The 21,963-nt window shown below is 47.2% G+C and overlaps 1 protein-coding gene across 1 annotated transcript in view; it reads right to left on the minus strand.

The window, feature by feature from the left end:
- TMTC3 (transmembrane O-mannosyltransferase targeting cadherins 3) overlaps positions 1–21,963 on the minus strand; it is a 30,360-nt gene that overhangs the window by 4,654 nt on the left and 3,743 nt on the right. Inside the window, exons 2-14 of the mRNA XM_054167955.1 lie at positions 16,624–16,757; positions 15,140–15,356; positions 13,085–13,303; positions 11,798–11,897; positions 10,784–10,899; positions 9,612–9,784; positions 7,978–8,230; positions 7,071–7,219; positions 6,748–6,868; positions 5,463–5,574; positions 4,653–4,756; positions 2,885–3,054; positions 672–898 (exon numbers count right to left, since the gene is read on the minus strand). Of these exons, the coding sequence (XP_054023930.1) occupies positions 672–898; positions 2,885–3,054; positions 4,653–4,756; positions 5,463–5,574; positions 6,748–6,868; positions 7,071–7,219; positions 7,978–8,230; positions 9,612–9,784; positions 10,784–10,899; positions 11,798–11,897; positions 13,085–13,303; positions 15,140–15,328 (1,933 nt within the window). The 5' untranslated portion in view covers positions 15,329–15,356; positions 16,624–16,757. The remainder of the gene's footprint in view (positions 1–671; positions 899–2,884; positions 3,055–4,652; positions 4,757–5,462; positions 5,575–6,747; positions 6,869–7,070; positions 7,220–7,977; positions 8,231–9,611; positions 9,785–10,783; positions 10,900–11,797; positions 11,898–13,084; positions 13,304–15,139; positions 15,357–16,623; positions 16,758–21,963) is intronic.

Raw genomic sequence — 21,963 nt, forward strand, 5'->3', positions numbered from 1 at the left:
TGCCAGACACTGCTGATGCTCATCAGAAGTACAGAGGTTTGGCTCTCTGCATCCAAGATCAATAAATGCAGGGGCTGAAAGGGATCTCTGGAGGTGACCTATTGCAAAACAACTCTACCAGAATCTCTGCTGGGTGAATAAGGAAAGGAGGAGGCTGAAGTTCTGCAGAGAGCTAGAGCTTGTTGTCTGAGGCTGAGAAAGTCAACAGTGTGTGTGTGGTTAGCCAGGTATTGAGGAGGAGGAGGAAAAAAAACTGGCAGCAAAATGAGACTTTAGGGCCAAAAGCCAATGTTTGTACAAGAACAAAAAGGGAGACAATTGTAAATCAAGTCCTGCTGGAAATGAGGCCAAGGGCCCAGCCTGCTGGAACAATGGATTTGGGGACTCTCCTTCCAGGAGGACCTCTGGGGGAGGAAAAGAAAAAGTTATTTTAAGCCAAGGCTCTGAAGAGTTCTGGAAGGGAGTGCTCTCAGTGGTGCAGGCAGTCAAGACCAGCAAAGTGCAGCACTCAACAACTGGCCTCATTGAACCTCACACTGTTGATGATGCTGTGCACTTCTGCTTCCCAGACACAAACCAGCTCCCTGAAAAATGAAAAGGCAACAAAACACACTAGCCTGGATCCCATAAAAGCAAAGACAGAGAAGGTACAGAAGGGACAAGCCACCAACCAGACTCCTGCATCAGCAGTGCTGAGTTGAACAGGGCCAGTTTGTGTGTTGGGTTGAGCTCCAGAGCTCTGTTGAAGTTCTTCAGGGCTTCTGCTGGATCCTTCAGCTCAATGTAGACTATTGCCAGGTTGTACCACAGGTCTGCATTGGTTCTGTCCAGCTCCAGAGCTCTGAGGTAAGCTTCCTTAGCTTTCAGAGGTTTGTTCATTTTCAGAAGCAGTTCTCCCCTGTGGAAGAATTAGAGTGAACAGATTCACAGATTGCACCAGGTCAGGAAGGGACCCTCAAAGGGCATCTTGTGCAACCCCCCTGCAGCCAGCAGGGACATCCACAACTAGATCAGGCTGCCCAGGGCTACATTGAGTCTGATCTTGTGGCTGAGGCCCTGTCCCTGGAGACATTCATCTCTGAGCAACCTGTTCCAGTGTCTCACCACCCTCATTGTGAAGAACTTTCTCCTGGTGTCCAACCTAAACCTTCCCTGCCCCAGGTTCAAACCATTGTCCCTTGTACTGTCACCACAGGCCCTTCTGAACAGTCCCTCCCCAGCCTTCCTGCAGGTCCCCTTCAGATACAGAATGTAGTTAAGGTCTTCCTGAAGCCTACTCTTTCCCAGGCTGAACAGGAACAGTGTGGCCAGCAGGAGCAGGGAAATCATTCTGCCTTGCACTCAGCACTGGTTAGGCCACACCTTGAGTCCTGTGTCCAGTTCTGGACCCCTCAGTTTAGGAAAGATGTTGAGTTGCTGGAAGGTGTCCAGAGAAGGGCAACAGAGCTGGGGAGGGGTCTGGAGCACAGCCCTGGGAGGAGAGGCTGAGGGAGCTGGGGTTGCTTAGCCTGGAGAAGAGGAGGCTCAGGGGAGACCTTCTTGCTCTCTCCAACTCCCTGAAGGGAGGTTGTAGCCAGGTGGGGGTTGGTCTCTTCTCCCAGCACCAGAACAAGAGGACACAGTCTCAAGGTGTGCCAGGGGAGGTTTAGGCTAGAGGTGAGGAAGAAATTCTTCCCAGCAAGAGAGATTGGCCATTGGAATGTGCTGCCCAGGGAGGTGGTGGAGTCACCATCCCTGGAGGTGTTTAGGAAGAGCCTGGCTGAGGCACTTGGTGCCATGGTTTAGTTGATTAGATGGTGCTGGGTGAGAGGTTGGACTGGATGATCTCAAAGGTCTTTTCCTACCTGGTTAATTCTATTCTATTCTCCCTTTGCTCCAAAGGGGAGGGAGGAGGAGGTTTGGGGGGCAGTGGAGCAGCTTGCCTGGCCTCTTCTGGGACCAGGGGGCTTTCCATGTTACTTGCTAATTGTAAATACCTGTCTAATATTGTAACTCCTGTATATTTTGCACCTATTCACAGCATTCCATTGCAGAGTGTAGCTTTTGCTTGCAAACACAGCTTCATTTGCTTCCACCTGAGTTAGTCTGGCTGAGTTAATGCTGCATGGGAAGCTTCACTCAGTCTCACAGTACCACCAAGGTTGGAAGAGACTGCAAAGATCATAGAGTCCAACCTGTCACCACAGGCCTCCTGATTAGACCATGGCATCAAGTGCTACATCCAATCCCCTCTTGAACACCTCCAGGGATGGTGACTCCACCACCTCCCTGGGCAGCACATTCCAATGGCTAATGACACTCTCAGTGAAGAACTTTCTCCTCACCTCCAGCTAAACTTCCCCTGGTGCAGCTTGAGACTGTGTCCTCTTGTTCTGGTGCTGGTTGCCTGAGAGAAGTGACCAACTCCTTCCTGGCTACACCCTTCCTTCAGGTATTGTAGACAGAAATGAGGTCTCCCCTGAGCCTCCTCTTCTCCAGGCAAAACAACCCCAGCTCCCTCAGCCTCTCCTCACAGGGCTGTGCTCAAGGCCTCTCCCCAGCCTTGTTGCCCTTCTCTGGACACCTTCAAGTCTCTCAATGTCCTTCTTAAACTGAGGGGCCCAGAACTGGACACAGGACTCAAGCTGTGGCCTAACCAATGCAGAGTACAGGGGCACAATGACTAACCTGCTCCTGCTGGCCACACTGTTCCTGATGCAGGCCAGGATGCCCTTGGCCCTCTTGGCCAGCTGGGCACACTGCTGGCTCATGTTCAGGCAGCTGTCAATCAGCACCCCCCGGTCCCTTGCTGTTCAGCAGCTCTCCAGCCACTCTGACCCCAGCCTTCAAGCCACCACAGAGATGCAGTCCAGAATGAGCAGCCTCTGCAGTGCTGGAGAGATACCTGCTGATGTAAGCCTGCTTGAAGTCTGGCCTCATGCTGATGGCCTGGCGATAGAGCTGATCGGCTTCCTCCAGCCGCGACTCGTTGGTGCGGATCAAGTTTGCCAGGTTGATGTAAACATTCAGATGGTTAGGAGCAACCCTTGCTGCATACTTTTTGCCTGGAATGATCTGTCAAATAGAAGGGATGTACCAAAATGAGTGACAAGATGAAAGGCATTCATAGAACCATTGAGGTCTTGGGTGAGAGGTTGGACTTGATGCTCCTTGAGGTCTTTTCCAACCTTATTGATTCTATGAGTTGTTAGGGTTGGAAGGGACCTCAAGGCTCAGCCAGTTCCAACCCCACTGCCATGGGCAGGGACACCTCACACTGCAGCAGGTTGCTCACAGCCACATCCAGCCTGGCTGCAAACACCTCCAGGGATGAGGCTTCCACCTCCCTGGGCAACCTGGGCCAGGCTCTCACCACCCTCCTGGGGAACTTCTTCCTCACATCCAATCTCAATCTCCCCATTCCTAGTCTTGCCTTGGGCAGGGACACTGTGGCAGTTTTTAGGCTATGCCTTTAAAATGTAGCTGCAGATTTTGAGCACAAAAGCAGAAAAATAGGAATAATTCACTAGTGGGTGTGAAAAAGGCAAACAGAAGACTATCCTGAACAGATTTATTGGGCAGCTGTTCCATAACATCCTTCCCATTTCATGTGCATTCCTTCTATGCTTCCTCTGGTCTGGCTGCTCTGCTGGGGGGAGAACCTGCTTTTCTGGCTGGCCTTGAGGAAACAGATAAGCATGCTAACAGTGCTTCTCTGAACTCACATTCCTTCCATCTCCTCCTTTCTTCAGTTACAGGGGGAAGCAGGAGGGCTTTGAGGGGAGTGAAGCAGCTCCCCTGCTCTCTGGGAAAGCCAGAGGGGGTTCTGTGCTGTTTTCCAACTGTAAATCCCTGTACAATGTTGTAAATGCTGTGTATTTTGTACCTACTGTATTCCATTGTGGAGTGTAGTTCTTGCTTGTAAATACAGCTTCCATTTGCTTCCAACTGAGCTGCTTGTGTTTAGTTAATGTGGATGGCAAACTTTAGCCCACCACAGACACCTCACACTACATCAGGCTGCTCACAGCCACATCCACCCTGGCCTTCAAAACCTCTAGGGAGAAGGCTTCCACCACCTTCCTGGGCAACCCAGTGTCTCACCACCCTCATGGGGAAGAACTTCTTCCTAACATCCAATCTCAATCTACCCACTTCTACCTCTGCTCCAGTCCCCCCCCTCCCCCCTGCCATCCTATCACTCCCTGACACCCTCAAAAGTCCCTCCCCAGCTTTCTTGGAGCCCCCTGCTCCAAGGCCACAAGAAGGTCCCCTTGGAGCCTTCTCTTCTCCAGACTGAACAACCCCAACTCTCTCAGTCTGTCCTCACAGCAGAGCAGCTCCAGCCCTCTGCTCATCCTCATGGCCCTTCTCTGGACACCTTCCAGCACCTCCAGATCCTTCCTGTAATAGAGGCTCCAGAACTGGACACAGAGCTCCAGGTGGGGTCTCAGCAGAGTGGAGCAGAGGAGGAGAATCACCTCCCTTACCCTGCTGGCCACACTTCTCTTGCTGCAGTCCAGCAGAGATGTATTAACTCAGCCATGACTATGCACAACCTCCCCTTTTAAACACAGGCTGAGGAAAAAATGCCAACAACTTGAAAGGGTAGAGCAGGACAAATAGCAGGAGTCTAGGTCTGTGGTGGTTGACCAAATGAAGTCAGCAGTTACCTGTGGCATCAGTGATTTAGCAATCATGTAGGATTCCTCAGCTTCTTTAGTCTTGTTTAAGTTCTTGTAAGTTCTTCCTACATTCATGTGGGCACCAATATCATCTGCAAACAAGAAAGCAATGACAGAAGACCTTTAAGGTCATTGAGTCCAACCATTATCTGACTCTGGTGCTACATCATGTCCCTCAGAGCACACACCTAATCATTAAGGTTGGGGATAAAAACCTCTAAGATCAGAAATTCAACCTGCTACCCAACCCCTCCCTGACCACTTTCAAGTGCCCAACCTGCTACCCAACCCCTCCCTGACCGCTTTCAAGTGCCCAACCTTCTACCCAACACCTTCCAGAGGAAGGCAACAAAGTGGTGAAGGGTCTAGAGAAAAAACCCAAATCTTATGAGGAGCAGCTGAGGGAGTTGGGATTGTTTCATCTGGAGAAGAGAGTGCTGAGGGGAGACCACATTGCTCTCTACAACTCCTTGAAGGGAGACTGGAGTGAGGTGAGGGTTGGGCTCTTCTCCCTACTCTCAGGTGATAGCAGGAGAGGAAATGGCCTGAAGTTGGGCTAGGGGAGGGCTAGGTTGGAGATCAGGAACAATTTCTTTGCTGTAAGAGTGGACAGGAATTGAACTAGGTTGCCCAGGGAGGTGGTGTTCATTTCTTGACCACCATGCCTGTGGCCATGGTGGTGTTAGGTTGATGGTTGGACTGGAGGATCATGGAGATCTTTTCCAACCCAAACACTTCTATGATTCTATACTTGGAGTGGGTAGAAGCCATTCAAGGAGATCTAGTCCAAGCTGCTACCTGGCTGCACTTGTGTGGCTTGTATGAAGAACTGCAGAGCTCTCTCAAAGTTCTTTTCATTTTCTAGGGCATGGCCCACGTTGTTCCACAGCTTTGCATTGTTCTTATTCACCTACAACCAGCACACAAAAAAAAGGCACCCAGTCATAAGGTATTAAGCTGAAATTACACAACAGCTGCTTTCCACCATGTCTTAAAGATGGAAAAATGCACTGCACAGGCCAGATTTCATGCAAAGAACAACACAACCTTGCTTCCAGAACGATGACACTGAGCTTGGTGCTGAACATCTCTTTGTTTTAGTTCTTTGGCCCTAGAAACACCAAAATGTTTGAAAACCCATGATGGGCTGTTGTACAAACTCTTCCTAGCAGGCCATATGCACACTGCAGAAATTCTTCTGTGCAGCAGAAATTTGGGTGATTTGTTTTGTGTTGTACTGGAGCATATTGTGCTTTCCTCCAGAGAAGAGAAGGCACTCAGCTGCTCTAAGACAAGACAAAGTGATCATTGTTTCTTGCACATTAATTCCCATCTGTGATTCAAAATACTTTTTAAAGTGCTCCCCAGAGCAACTGATCAGATGGCACTGCTGCCAACAGGGAACTCAAAGTGGCAGAGCAAGCAAAACTTGGGGATCTGTGTGGCCAGCAGAGGGAGAGAGGAGGCTCTGTCCCTCTGCTCTGGTGAGACCTCACCTGGAGTGAAGTGTCCAGCTGTGGGACCTCAACACAAGAAAGATATGGACCTGATGGAGGGCCACAGATGATCAGAGGGCTGGAGCACCTCTGCTACAAGGACAGGCTGAGGGAGTTGGGTCTGTTCAGCCTGGAGAAGGGAAGGCTCCAGGAAGACCTTCTAATGAGGTTTTGGTGTCTGAAAAGTGCCTAAAGGAAGGCTGGGGAGGGACTGTGTGGAAGGGCTTGCAGTGATGGGATGAAGGACAATGGTTTGAAACTGGAGCAGGGGAGACTGAGGCTGAACATTAGGAGGAAGTTCTTTACAGTCAGAATGGTGAGATACTGGAACAGGCTGCCCAGGGATGTGGTTGAGAGCCCATCCCTGGAGACATTCATGGTCAGACTTGATGGAACTCTGAACAACCTGATCTAGTTGGAGGTGTCCCTGCTGACTGCAGGGGTGCTGGACAAGATGACCTTTGAGGGTCCCTTCCAATCTGTTGTAATCTGTGATTTCCCTCCATGTTTATCATGCTATTCTACAGCTTCCTGAGAAGCCCAGCAACACCAACCTTCCCTTATCCTTCTCAAGCAGAAGACATTACCTTCAGAGCTGACATAAACAGGGTGTACTCTGACTCCCAATCCCAGTTCCTGTGCAGTGTTTTTAAGGCATGAGTGAAGAGCACCACAGTCAAACAGACCCAGGAGAGTTTTCTTAGCACACTGTACAATGAAAGAAAGATTTGTTGTAAGCACACAAAGAATTCTGCTTTATGCTGGAACAGACCTGCAGCTGGGGAGGAACAACCCCAGGCACCAATACAGTCCTGCTAGAGAAGCTCCATGGAGAAAGACCTTGGGCTTTCCTCTATGGTTCTCCCCTATGAAGTGAGGACATCTGAGTTAAAGCAGTCATGGGCCTTACCTTTTGTTGGCTAACTTCTTCCATCCATGTGCTACCAAAATGCAGAATCCCATGCTAGGAACATAAAGCACCCGTTCTGCCACCACAAACCCAACAGGGAAGAAGAGGTTTGATGCAGGAATGAATGGCAGCACTATTAAGCAGAGTGCCTAGAAAAAGGGAGGCAAACGAATTAGCAACCAAGGTTGGACTGAGAGGTCCCAAAACTGAACCCAGTACTTGGGGGGGAGGTGGGGGGGAAAGGAGGGAGGGAAGGAGTGGAACAAAAAAAGGAGGGAGGGAGGGAAGGAGGGGAATAAAAACAGGAGGGAGGGAGGGAAGGAGGGGAATAAAAAAGGGGGGAGGGGAATAAAAAAGGGAGGGAGGGAGGGAGGGAGAGAGGGAAGGAGGGGAATAAAAAAAGGGAGGGAAAAAGGGAGGGGAATATAAAAAGGAGGGAGGGAGGAAAGGAGGCCAATAAAAAAGGGAGGGAAGGAGGGGAATAAAAAAGGGAGGGAAGGAGGGGAATAAAAAAGGGAGGGAAGGAGGGGAATAAAAAAGGGAGGGAAGGAGGGGTATAAAAAAAGGGAGGGAGGGAAGGAGGGGAATAAAAAAGGGAGGGAGGAAAGGAGGGGAATAAAAAAGGGAGGGAGGGAAATCAAAAAAGGGAAGGAGGGGGATCAGAAAAAGGGAGGGAGGGAAGGGGAATAAAAAAAGGAGGGAGGGAGCTTGGCTGACAATCTTAGTTTGCCCTTAGACTATATAAAACTTAGTTTGCCCTTAGACTATATAAAACTACAGAAGAAAAAGACTGTGGGCATCTTTGCATTCCAGCCCCAAAGAAGATGCATGCCAGCCTGTGAGCAGCCAGCCTCACCCACTTACACAAACCAGAACTGCAGAGAGCCAAGCCCTGCAGCATTCATACCATCAACACAGTCTTGGAGGAATCCCCAGGATAGCGGAGACTGAAGACAACCAAAGATCCCAGGAAGCCAAAGAAGGTAAGGGTGGCAACGTTTCTAACATCCAACACTGACTCCACCAGAGGAATAGTTCCCATTGTCCAGTCACAGCATAATTCTGAGGGGTTGAAGAGGAGCCAAGCATTCACAGGGAGGAGGTAGTTGAAAGTCAGCTGTCTTGCTGGGGATGGACTAACAGCAGCTGGGTTATCAAACCTACAGCAAAGGAGAAGGAGCAGCTTAAAGGGGGAAGAAAAGACTTGGTCTTGATCCACATTGTGCTCAGAAACCAGCAAACTTCAGACTCATGGGCAGAACTCCCAGACATCTACAACATCCTGATCCTCCAGTGCCTGCCAGGTGTGAAACCTGGGAGCCATGCCCCACAACTCATCTTAGCCCAGGATGGATGCTCCTCCAAGTGAATATCCCAAACCAGCTTCTTCATCCACATCAGCCTGAAGAAAGAGGATGATTAACTCCCAAGGTTGGACTCAGTGTTCAGGGAAAACATTTAGTTCTTGCATTTTTCCATTGCTCAAGATAAGTTTTCACCTCTAACATTATTCAGATACACTTCTCTTCAAGCCTTTGCTGATCTTCAAGGCAATGCTCTCTGCACAGGAAATACTTTCTATGTAGAAGAGGAAATATTAAGATGTTTGGAGTACTCAGTCAAGGGTCCAACAAGGAGCCAATAACAATGTTTTAGTAAGATAATCAGTTTCTGAATCACTAAGACAAACTAACAACCAGAAGCTTAAAAACCAATTAAGGCCTACTCAGATAACTGAGTGTTTGGGACACTCTTGTCAGCAAGTGCTGGATGATAGCATTGACCAATGTCACCCAAACATGGGATTTCTACACTCACTGCTTGTCAGTTTTCACTTGACAAACACTGAAGCTTTTATTCATTCAGACATCACTACAATGTCACAGAATGGCAGGGGTTGGAAGGGACACTTGAAGATCATCCAGTCCAACCCCCCTGCCAAGGCAAATTCACCTCCAGAAGGTGACACAGGAACACACCCAGGTGGGTTTGTTATGTCTCCAGAGATGGAGACTCCACCACCTCTTTGGGCAGCCTGCTCCAGGGCTCACACACCCTTAGATTACAGAGGTTCCTCCTCATGTTTAGGTGGAACTTCTGATGTTCAAGTTTGTGCCCTTTGTCCTGTCACTGGGCACCACTGAACAAAGCCTGGTCCCATCCTCCTAAACCCCAGCCTTTAAGTATTGATCAGCATTGATGAGATCCCCCTCAGGCTGCTCTTTTCCAGACTTAACAACCCCAATTCTCTCAGCCTTTCCTCATCACAGAGATGTTCCAGTCCCCTCAGCATCTTTGTAGCCCTTTGCTGTATCCTCTCCAGCAAGTCCCTGTCCTTCTTGAACTGAGCAGCCCAGAACTGGACACAATACTGCAGATGTGGCCTCATCAGGGCAGAGTACAGAGGGAGGGAACTTCCTTTGTCCTGCTGGCAACACTGTTCTTGAGACCTTGGAATGCCATTGGCCCTGTTGGCCAGAAGGACATTAAGCCACATTTTACTTAGCAGTGCCTATAAATAAAGAGACATTTGACTATTACCTTGTAAACACTGGAAGCTGAGACTGGATAACCTGGACTCTGACAACTACAAGCAGCAGTGTGCTGAACATTAGGACTATGAGCTTCAAGAGTGTCTGGAGCATGGAGAAAGGAATACTGCCCTTCCCTCGAAGAATCTGTACAGCTGTGTCCAGCAGCACTGGCAAGGTGTACTGCAAAAGAAGAAAGGGGTTGTAAGTAGAGAGGGCACTCATGCATCCCTCAGATGAACAGGAGCACTCAAGCTTTTCTCTCTTGGTTTTCCCCCCCATAGCTACAGAACTCAAGCTCCTCAGAGCCTTCATGACAACCCCCAATCATAGAATCACAGAATTGTTTTGGTTAGGAAAGATCTCTTGAGATCAGAGAGTCCAACCATCAACCCAACACCTCCAGTGGCAAAAATCAGTGCTGAAATAGGACATTTCCAACTGCTTCAGGTCTCATTACAAGATCCCTGAGGACAAATTCATCTCACTACAGAATTCCTGAGGAAAAATTCATCTCACTACAGGATCCCTGAGGAGAAATTCCTCTCACTACAGGATTCCTGGGGAGAAATTCCTCTCACTACAGGATCCCTGAGGAGAAATTCATCTCACTACAGGATCCCTGAGGAGAAATTCATCTCACTACAGGATCCCTGAGGAAAAATTCATCTCAGTACAGAATTCCTGAGGAGAAATTCATCTCAGTACAGAATTCCTGAGGAGGAATTCATCTCAGTACAGGATTCCTGAGGAAAAATTCATCTCATTACAGGATTCCTGAGGAGGAATTCACCTCACTACAGAATTCCTGAGGAGAAATTCATCTCAGTACAGAATTCCTGAGGAGAAATTCATCTCTGTACAGGATTCCTGAGGAGGAATTCATCTCACTACAGGATTCCTGAGGAGGAATTCACCTCACTACAGAATTCCTGAGGAGAAATTCATCTTAGTACAGAATTCCTGAGGAGAAATTCACCTCATTACAGGATTCCTGAGGAGGAATTCATCTTAGTACAGAATTCCTGAGGAGAAATTCACCTCATTACAGGATTCCTGAGGAGGAATTCATCTTAGTACAGAATTCCTGAGGAGGAATTCATCTCACTACAGGATTCCTGAGGAGAAATTCATCTCATTACAGGATTCCTGAGGAAAAATTCAAACATTTCAGCAGCTTACCCCTTGAGCAATAAAAACTTCATAGACACAGCATATGCCCACCACTGTTATTCCTTGTTCTTTGCACAGGGTTGCAACAGCTACCAGAAGCACAGTCACTGCAATTGGAGTCCACACTGCAAATCAAGGAGACATCACTGAAAATGCTCCATCTGACAGCAAAGCCAAAGATATATGAAGTACATTAACCCCAGAAGTGAAGGCTTGGGCTCTTCATGTCTGAACATGCTGTGTTACAGCACCACAGAATGGCAGGGGCTGGAAGGGACCTCTGAAGATCACTGACTCCAAACCCACCCTCCACACCATATGACATCATACACAGGACCTAAAGGCGAGGGGAAATGGGGCTGGGAGCTGCTGCTGCTGCTCCATAGTTAGCTGGGTGTCAGTTGGTGAGTGGTAAGAAAATGTGTTGTGCACCCCCTGGGCTTTATTGTCTAGTTCAGTAGTAATGATAATAAATACAATGCAATAAGAGTAGTAGTAATAACAGTAGTAGCAGTAATAATAATAGCAGCAGTAATAATAACAGGAGTAACAATAATAGTTATAGTAGTAGCAACAATAATAGTAATAACAGTAGTAGTACCAATAATAGTAATACTAATAGTATTAATAATAACAAGAATCATTATAATCTTCCTTTTCTGTCCTATTAAACTGTCTAATAATAATAATAAGATCATCACCTTCCTTTTCTGTCCTACTAAACAAATAAGAAGATCACCTTCCTCTTCTGTCCTATTAAACTAATAACAATAATATCATCTTCCTCTTCTGTCCTATTAAACTGTCTAATAATAATAAGAAGAAGATCATCTTCCTTTTCTGTTCTGCTAAACTGTCTGGATATCAACCCACAAGCCTGATTCTTCTCCCCATCCTGCTGGGGCTGGATCAGCAGCTTAATAGCTGGCTTGGCTTTACCCACAGCACCAATATGAGCATTTTAAGAGCTCAATAGTCAGTGAGACAGAAATTAACTCATGCCTGTATTAGACAATTATTTACCTATGGTGTTATCTGGTCCTTTAGATTTTGTGTATGACAAAAAGGCAGCTAGAAAAAAGATGGATGACAAAAGCTCTGCTCTGCCCACGACTCCAGTGACCTGAAGAAAAGAAGCAAACCCAAGATGATTTTAGTGACTGTTGCAGCCCTGCAATGATTCATGGCAGATGCTCTCACAAGATGCATACACAAGATCTATAAACCAAGCTTCCAGCTCAATCAGCACTGAATTCAGCTGGCCACCTGTGGTTGATGTGCTGATCTCTATCACTACTCAAGACAACTGAGAAATGCTGTACTTAAGAGACTAGCTGGAAAGACTTAAAATTAGATGCATTTTAATTACAGAAGAGACCAAAGGTACCATCAAATGATACAGAAGTGTCCTTCTGAAACTGAGGAGCCCAGAACTGGACACAGTACTGAAGGTGTGGCCTACACCAGTGCTGAGTCCAGGGCAGAATGGCCTCCCTGCTCCTGCGGGCCACATGAAGTCCAACAGCAGGGGGATTCCACTACAGCTGCACTTAAGTCTCAGTCCCTGCGGGTTTGAAGTTCAGCGCCAAGTCGCTGCACTCCCACGGTGCTCGGGCGCCCTCCTGTGGCCGCTGCCGGGCATCACACACAACTACCGCACACCTCTGGCACCTTGCCTTACACAAGAGAGCTTTCAGTACACAGCGGTTTGTAAGATTTGCACAAGATTTCTTGCGAGCTCTGCTGCACAGCACTGAAAGCCACTGTGCAGCCGTTATCCCAGGAGGAATCTGACAGTCCAAGTGTAGAAAAATCATCATAGCTGAAATGACTCCAGGGAAGGAGTCTCCACAACCTCTCTGGGCGGCCTGCTCCAGCACCCTCACAGCAAAGAAGTTTCTCCTCGTGGTGAGGTGGAACTTCCTGTGTTTCAGTTTGTGTCCACTGCCCCTTTTCCTAGCACAGGACACCACTGAAAAGAGCCTGGCCCCTTCCCTGGCACCCACTCTTAAGGTATTTATAAACAGTAACAAGACCTCCTCTCAGTCACCTCTTGCACCATTTTTCAGCAGCTGCATGGAGCACCAAACAGCTCCAAGGGTTACAATCCATCCCCCCCACCACCACACACTGCAAAGGGCAGAGTGAACACAAATCAAAACTGCAAATACAAATAAAAACCCTCACCCTGTTTGGGGCTGTTTGGGGGTTTTTTTGGAGTTACAATATATAAACAGATTCAAACCACCCTTCCATTGGAGCTCAGTTCATGCAGCTGGAAGGAACTCGGCGCGTCAGAGCTACACCTACCGCTTCCGTATGTATTGGGTGCACCGCAAAGAGCAAGGACGCAATGACGCTGCTCCTGTTGTCCAGAAAGAGCTTGCAGACCTTGAGGAAGACTATGCAAACCACCCCATGAAAGACCAGGTTTAGGAAGTGGTAAGAAACTGCATTTAACTCGCTGAACAGGTAGTTCAAGCGAAAGGTGAGGACCGTGAGGGGACGGTAAGATTTATGGCTCCTCTCCTAAAAGGAAAGGAAAGAGAGAAATCAGTCAGTCAGCAGCAACTTCTAAAGGGATTTGGTTTTACTCCCCAAAAATCTCTTTCTGAAAAGATTCCTGCCCTCTATTCTCAGGCACCTACCTTCAAAATACCTAAAAAGGCAGTAAGAGTTAAGAAAACCCCAAGACAAATCTAGTCATGGATGTTCCCCTCCCTGGAGGTGTTCAAGGCCAGGCTGGATGAGGCTTTGAGCAATCTGATCTAGTGGAAGGTGTCCCTGCTCGTGGGGGCTGAAACTGGATGATCTATAAGGTCCCTTCCAACCCAAACCATCCTGTGATTGTGTGAAATGAAAATCCAATGGAAAACGAAAACGTTAGGCAGAGAAGTTAATTCTGACTGCGTCTGGGGTTAGGACAAGAGGCAATACACACAAACAGGAACACAGGAAGTGCCACCTCACCAGGAGGAGAAACTGCTTTGCTGTGAGGGTGCTGGAGCCCTGGAGCAGGCTGCCCAGAGAGGTTGTGGAGTCTCCTTCTCTGCAGGGATTGCAAACCCACCTGGGCCTGCCCTAGGTGACCCTGCTTTGGCAGGGGGGTTGGACTCGATAGTCAGAGGTCCCTTCCAACCCCTACCTTTGTATGATTCCATTTTTCCTACTTCCACACAGTATTAATGAATTGATCAAGCATTTTGATTACTCTGCCATTGCAGTATTTGGGTCAGTATTTTATACAGTAAAACCTGGGGTGCTCAGCTAAATGCATTATCCACATCTTTTCAGTCTATCTCTGCTGCTAGTTACTCCAGCCCAAAACTTCCTCACCCCCAAACCTTCCTCACCACTGAAAAGCTCCTAACTCCTGTAGCCACTGCCATCCAATGATGTGTATGAACAACTTTAATGCCAGTGCAGCTTTTCAGACAAAAGCACAGCCACTCCACATGGGCTACTAACCAGCACCTTTGGATTCACAGAAATACACTAAAAAGACCCATTCTCTAACTTTGCTGTTTGAGCATCAGCTTTCCTTCCAGCAGTTAGAAACACATGTCAGTGTCTTGTGTTAGGGAAAATCATAGAGTCAATAAGGAAAAGACCTCAGAGATCATCAAGTCCAACCTATCACCCAACACCTCATGACTAACTAAACCATGGCTTCAAGTGCCACATCCAATCCCTTTTTGAACACCTCCAGGGATGGTGACTCCACCACCTCCCTGGGCAGCACATTCCCATGGCCAATTACTCTTTCTGGGAAGACTTTCTCCTCACCTCCAGCATAAACTTTCCCTGGAGCAGCTTCAGACTGTGTCCTCTTGTTCTGGTGCTGGGTGCCTGGGAGAAGAGACCAACCCCCACCTGCCTACAACCTCCCTTCAGGTAGCTGTAGAGAGCAATAAGGTCTCCCCTGAGCCTCCTTTTCTCCAGGCTAAACAACCCCAACTCCTTCAGCCTCTACTCACAGGGCTGTGCTCAAGACTTCTCCCCAGCCTCATTGCCCTTCTCTGGACACATTCAAGTGTCTCAACATCCTTCTTAAATTGAGGGGCCCAGAACTGGCCACAGTACTCAAGGTGTGATGGTCAGTTGTCCAATTTTGATATGGGAATTAGATAACACAGTCTCTTGAAGCTCAACACATGACTTCATTTTCTTACAAGCTGCTTTATTGAACAGAGGGAAAGAATATAAGCAACACCTGTCCTTGATGCTACAGTACAAAACACTACCATTACCAAGTGTCATCAGAAACAAACTCTTCTGTTCAAACCACGTTAGGGAGAAGTAAAAACCCTTCTGCAAAGTTTCTTGCAGAGTTTCCCAAATGCCTCAGCATCTCAGAAAGGTTACCTCAGACATTGGCGTGCCCCAGAAGTCATTCTGAAACAGATTTTTTAATGGAGTGGAAGGATGCAGATCTTTATTGTCCAAAATTGCTGAAACATCATCAAAAACAAAGCCACAGAAGAGGCTGTTCCAGTAGCAGGCTGCCACCACGCCAACTATTAGTGCTGCTTCCTTCAGGCTAACATCAGCCATCTTCTCCGAGAGTTTTCATGGACAAAAGCTGAAATAGAGAGGCAGAAACTTCAGTGCTTAAAAACTACATTTGATGAATAAAGTTAAATTAAGACATTAAATACTTGAAAAGTTAATGACACCACCTAGCTCTCCTCAGTTCTCACCCACCTTAGGAATTTCAGTGTTGAAACAAAATACTCCCCTTGAAGATATCTCCTTAAAGATGCTCCCCTTAAAGATCTTTCCTTAAAGATGCTCCCCTTAAAGATGCTCTCCTTAAAGATCTTTCCTTAAAGATGCTCTCCTTAAAGATGCTTCCTTTAAAGATGCTCCCCTTAAAGATGCTCTCCTTAAAGATGCTCCCCTTAAAGATCTTTCCTTAAAGATCTTTCCTTAAAGATGCTCCCCTTAAAGATGCTCTCCTTAAAGATGCTCCCCTTAAAGATGCTCCCCTTAAAGATGCTCCCCTTAAAGATGCTCCCCTTAAAGATCTTTCCTTAAAGATGCTCTCCTTAAAGATGCTTCCTTTAAAGATGCTCTCCTTAAAGATGCTCTCCTTAAAGATGCTCCCCTTAAAGATCTTTCCTTAAAGATCTTTCCTTAAAGATGCTCTCCTTAAAGATGCTTCCCTTAAAGATGCTCCCCTTAAAGATCTCTCCTTAAAGCTTCTCCCCTTAAAGATGCTCCCCTTAAAGATCTCTCTTTAGAGATGCTCCCCTTAAAGATCTCTCCTTAGAGATGCTCTGCTTAAAATGCCTTCCTTAAAGATGCTCTCCTTAAAGATCTCCCCTTAAAGATGCTTCCCTTAAAGATGCCATCCTTAAAGACACTCCCCTTAAAGATACTGCCCTTAAAGATGCCATCCTTAAAGATGCTCCCCTGAAAGATGCTTCCCTTAAAGTTGCTCCCCTGAAAGATGCTCCCCTGAAAGATGCCCCCCTTGAAGATGCTCCCCTCAAAAAGCCCTCACAAAAGCTGCCACATTCCCTGTTTTCCTAACTAAAGAAGGCTGGGAATGAATTGTGGTGCAGTTTTTAGCAGAGAGCTATGCAAGCTGGAAAACTCCAGTCCTCTTAGAAGCCTGAATAATTTAACATAGTGACACTGAATACTAAGTTGCCAAAATGTTAATTATTCATGGGTTTAAAGGTGGCTCTCAAAATAGTTCAAAAGCAACTGGCTGGGGGGGGGGGGGGGAAGAGTGGTTTAAAGTATTCTGAAGAATAAACAGGAAAGGGAAAAGAATTTCATAAACACAGGTGCTCAAGAAGAGGTAAAGAAGGGCATTAGTGATAACAAAGAGTTAAACCTACCATTGAAGCTCACACTTGGCTCATTTGCATTCTTCAGAGGAGTTTATGACAAAGCCATTTTTTGGCCTCACTTTTGCCCAGTTGCTGCAATGGCACTGAATGTGGATCAGATTCCTGAGCAAAGAAAACAAAGCCTGCAAAAAAAGAAAGACACAAATGAACTTTGGCTTGCATTATTTCTGCACATCTTCCACAAACCTTCCTAGGCCACTGATGATTTCTTCACTAGCATTGCATGGGTGACCTGATCAAAAGCTTTAACTACTATGCACCAGGTTTGAAAACACTCTTTAGCCTTGGAAGAATAGAAAGGTAACTACAGGCATTCCCTTGGAGCACTAGCTGACAGATTACTGCCAATTGTTGGGATTAAAGATACTGGAAAACTACAGAGAGCTGAATACTGACTCAGCTTTGAGGGCTGCAGCAAGAGAAGCAGAGCCAGCAGGGCGAGGGAGGGGATTCTCTCCCTCTGCTCTGCTCTGGTGAGACCCCACCTGGAGCTCACTGGAGCCTCTGTTACAGGAAGGATCTGGAGGTGCTGGAAGGTGTCCAGAGAAGAGCCATGAGGATGAGCAGAGGGCTGGAGCTGCTCTGCTATGAGGACAGACTGAGAGTGTTGGGGTTGTTCAGCCTGGAGAAGAGAAGGCTCCAAGGAGACCTCATTGTGGCCTTCCAGTATCTGCAGGGGGCTCCAAGAAAGCTGGGGAGGGACTTTTGAGGGTGTCAGGGAGAGACAGGACTGGGAGGAATGGAAAAGTGGGGAGATTCAGATTGGATGTTAGGAAGAAGTTGTTCCCCATGAGGGTGGTGTGAGACTGGCACAGGTTGCCCAGGGAGGTGGTGGAAGCCTCATCCCTGGAGGCTTTTAAGGCCAGGCTGGATGTGGCTGTGAGCAACCTGCTGTAGTGTGAGGTGTCCCTGCCCATGGCAGGGGATTTGGAACTGGATGAGCCTTGAGGTCCCTTCCAACCCTAACAATTCTATGAAACCAACCTTTATTGCTTGCTCTTCAATTAGACTTTGCAGGTTTTCACTTTTGCCTACACAGAATAGATGTCAAGGCAGCTACTAATCCTTTAATCCCAGGTAATTCAGAGGCTTTCACAAGCCTCTCTTTCAATTTCTAGTCCTTCTTAGGACCCAGAGCTGTAATTTTATGTCATTACTGATTGTGCTGTTCTCTGGCAGCTACATTTACCTGCATGCCAACTGCTGAGAAAATGCTGCTTTCATCTGAATGAAAGGGAACTCTGAGGCAGAAAGAAATTAAGAGTTTTAGCCACCTTTAAAATCAGGTTGAAGTAGTTAGCTCACCAAGAGAGAAATCTGCTTGAGAGCTACAAGGGCTTGTAGTGACAGCACAAGGGGCAATGGCTTTGGAGAATCAGACTGGAGATTAGGAAGAAATTCTTTTCAGTGAGGGTGGGGAGACACTGGAACAGGTTGCCCAGGGAGCTTGTGGATGCCCCCTCCCCAGAAGTCTTCAAGGCCAGGCTGGATGAGTCCTGGTCTAGTGGGAAGTGCCCCTGCCCATAGCAGAGGGGTTGGAACTGGATGATCTTTAAGGTCCTTCCAACCCAAACCATTCTATGAATCACAGTTTCTGTATTTACAATTCACCCTCTCCTTTATGTGCACATTTCCATCACAGGTACGACTGGAAACACATGGCTGTAGTTTGGGTTTTCAAGAGCCACAGGCACTCCAGGCAATTCTGAACAGCTTATTAATATTGTTATGTTGATCAACTGACTAGTATTACTTATTAACTTACTGTAAGGAACAAACATGGGCAGCAAACTGCATCTTCCTGGGTTTAGCAGCCAGTCACACAAGGCTCTGCTTGAACTCTGTTATTTCTTTCTGAAGTTATTTACCACCAAGGCAGTTAATGCTCTGCTGAACTGAACCATAAATGTGGCTGTGCAGTCTCCAACCTGGTTAATTCTGTATCCTGTACTAGATGGTGCTGGGTGATAGGTTGGACCTGATGATCTCAAAGGCCTTTTCCAACCTGGTTAATTCTGTATCCTGTGCTAGATGGTGCTGGGTGATAGGTTGGACCTGATGATCTCAAAGGCCTTTTCCAACCTGGTTAATTCTGTATCCTGTACTAGATGGTGCTGGGTGATAGGTTGGACCTGATGATCTCAAAGGCCTTTTCCAACCTGGTTAATTCTGTATCCTGTACTGGATGGTGCTGGGTGATAGGTTGGACCTGATGATCTCAAAGGCCTTTTCCAACCTGGTTAGTTCTGTATAAGAAGTCAGATTTTTAGGAAGGCTCACCATCAGAACTTCTCCTTCCTACCTGCTGCTACAGCTGGGTCCACTACCAAACTACAAGCTTTGGATCTGGAATGAAGATCAATGTGCTGAAAATGCAAGACTGCAGTAGGAGGCTTACAAAAGCTCATCTGTAGTTGGTGAGCCAGGAATAACTAAGTGTCTGCCATTAATCTCAGAGGGAGACAGTAATTGCTGTTTGACAGCCAATACTCTTCTCACACCAGCTAATCTGTCATGTTTGAGGTTTGCAAGTAAGAAGCCATATAAGGACTGTGCAAGACTGAGAACCTCACAGATCACAGCTGTGCAAGAGGCTGCTGAGGCACTGGTATGATTTGGCTGCTCAAATGAGTTGGACAGGTTCCCCTTCTTGCCCAACAGACATGTTGAAATCTGCTATCCAACCAAGTATGGTCTTGCAAGTGGCAGTGCCTCACCACTCCCAGAGGCTGATGTAGGGATAAAAACCTGTCAAAGGCTGACTAACCTCTTGGCCTGCTGGGGTGGAGAACCACATCACTGACTGCTCCAACACATGTAAACAGATTGATCAGCCCTCCAGGTATTTTTTCATCTCGCCTACCTGCTGCCTTGACAACCTGTATGGCTGCCCACCAGACAGCTCAGCTAGCCCTTGGGCTGCACCACTGCCAGCTCCTGGTCTAGGGAACAGCCACAGTGCCCCATGAGAATGGGTGGAATCAGGACATGCACAAACTCCAGTACCCAGGCTTCTGTTGGATGGTTTAATTTACAACAGTATCTAACCACATCATAAAGAGCACACAGCTGAAGACAAAAAGCAGCAAGAGAAGCCTTGTGAGACAGGAACTGCAGGACTGTGAGAGCTGGGTTTGGAGAAACAATGCCCACCTGCTTGTTAGTCTGATGTTTCTCAAGCTGTTTGGCACAGAAATCTGCATGTTGCATTCCACTGGTCTGCTGCAGAGACATTCAGTGGAAAGGGCAGACAAGAAGCAGAGCTCTCAAGCAGGTTTGGTTTGCAAGGCATGCAGATTTCCTCTTCTAACCTCTTGAGAACCCTCTACCAGCTCAACCAGTCTTCTTCAAGAATTACAGACAAAAGATAGAACAAACCAAACCCAAGAACAACCACAAAAAAGCCCAAGAGAAAGCCCAGCTCCCTTTGAGAAAAGCAGGGAAGCAAAGCATCTCCCTACAGCCACTACCAAATCCATGACACTACAGATGGTTGAACAACACACACTGAAAAAGAAAGTAGTCTGCACACACAGTAACAACAAAAAAATGTGTCATTAGGTTCTAAATTAAAAAGTCTCCTCAGCTGGGAGACTTGGAAGTGTGGAAACCATCTTCTGCCCACATGAATTGAGGAAAAATTAGGGAGGATGAATTTATTCCAACAGTGCTGTTTAGCACTCCATAATTAGTTAGAAGCTAGCACCTAATAACCAAGTTATCTGCCACCTTACATCAGAAACAGAGCCTTGCAGGAGGAAATCTATTTGTGCTGGTCAGACACAGCTCACTACCTAACTTTAGAAGCTCCAAGCATGCATTTATTTTTATGCTTCTACTGGGTACTGGCACTAAAGACAGCCTGGAAGGAATTAACAACTTCTGATCAACCCTTCTTCAAAGATGATGGCCTGTGCAAGACACTCTGCAATTCCCTAGAATAAAAAGACAGGAGGAAGTAGCAGTAACAGAGTTTGAGAACCATGGCACTATCCATAATGGAACATCAGTTGTTACAATCACAGAATCATAGAATTGTCAGGGTTGGAAGGGACCTCAAGGCTCAGCCAGTCCCAACCCCCCTGCCATGGGCAGGGACACCTCACACTGCAGCAGGTTGCTCACAGCCACATCCAGCCTGGCCTTAAAAGCCTCCAGGGATGAGGCTTCCACCACCTCCCTGAGCAACCTGTGCCAGTGTCTCACCACCCTCATGGGGAACAACTTCTTCCTCACATCCAATCTCAATCTACCCATTTATAGTTTTGCTCCATCCCCCCCAGTCCTATCACCCCCTGACACCCTCAAAAGTCCCTCCCCAGCTTTCTTGTAGCCCCCTGCAGATACTGGAAGGCCACAATGAGGTCTCCTCGGAGCCTTCTCCAGACTTAACAGCCCCAACTCCCTCAATCTGTCCTCAGAGCAGAGCAGCTCCAGCCCTCTGCTCATCCTCATGGCCCTTCTCTGGACACCTTCCAGCACCTCCAGATCCTTCCTGTAATAGGGCCTCCAGAACTGGACACAGTGCTCCAGGTGTGGTCTCACCAGAGCAGAGCAGAGCAGAAGGGGAGAATCACCTCCCTTGAGCTGCTGGCTCTGCTTCTCTTGCTGCAGCCCAGGATGTGATTTGCTTTCTGGGCTGCAAGTGCTCACTGCAGGCTCATGTTGAGCTTCTCATCCACAACCTATGGACTGATCTCTTTATTTTTCTTTAACTTCACATTTGAGACAGTGAATACTTTCATTCAGGCTGTATTGAATGTCTGTGCATCGTAAAAACCCACATGACAGTTTTCAGTCCTGCCAGGATGTTTGCATGTTCAGCCATCATCAAAGTGTTCTCTGGAGAGGATGATGTAAGCATCAGTAGGGCAACTGCAACCCCACAGTGTCAATTTGATAATCAGTGCCTTGTGTGTGCAATGTGAAGCATAACTATTATGTAAATCTCATGCAACTTCATTTTCTTCTAATTAATCAGGCTGCTGGAAAGTAGGGGGAAAAAAAGGCACAAACCAGGCAATTTGCATAAGGATCAGGCAGCCTCTTGAAAAGCTTTGAAAACAAACTAAGAAGCAAATTATGCACATATATAAATCACTCCCAAGAGTTATTTTTAGATAGGTGAGCAACAAGTGGTGGCTGAATTGATGAGTATCAGCAGAGAAGCACACAGGGGGTTACCAAACCCAGCAGTCCAGTCCCTTAAAATGGCATTTTAATTCAGCTCTTGAGGCTCTGCCAATCTCCTGGTTTGCTTTGCTTGCTTGCTGCTCTTCCTGGACTTTTATTTTAGGCTAAAATGGCTATTGTTTCTTGATATGATTG

The sequence above is a fragment of the Dryobates pubescens genome, chromosome 15, assembly GCF_014839835.1.
Source record: "Dryobates pubescens isolate bDryPub1 chromosome 15, bDryPub1.pri, whole genome shotgun sequence".
NCBI classification, from domain to species: Eukaryota; Metazoa; Chordata; class Aves; order Piciformes; family Picidae; genus Dryobates; species Dryobates pubescens.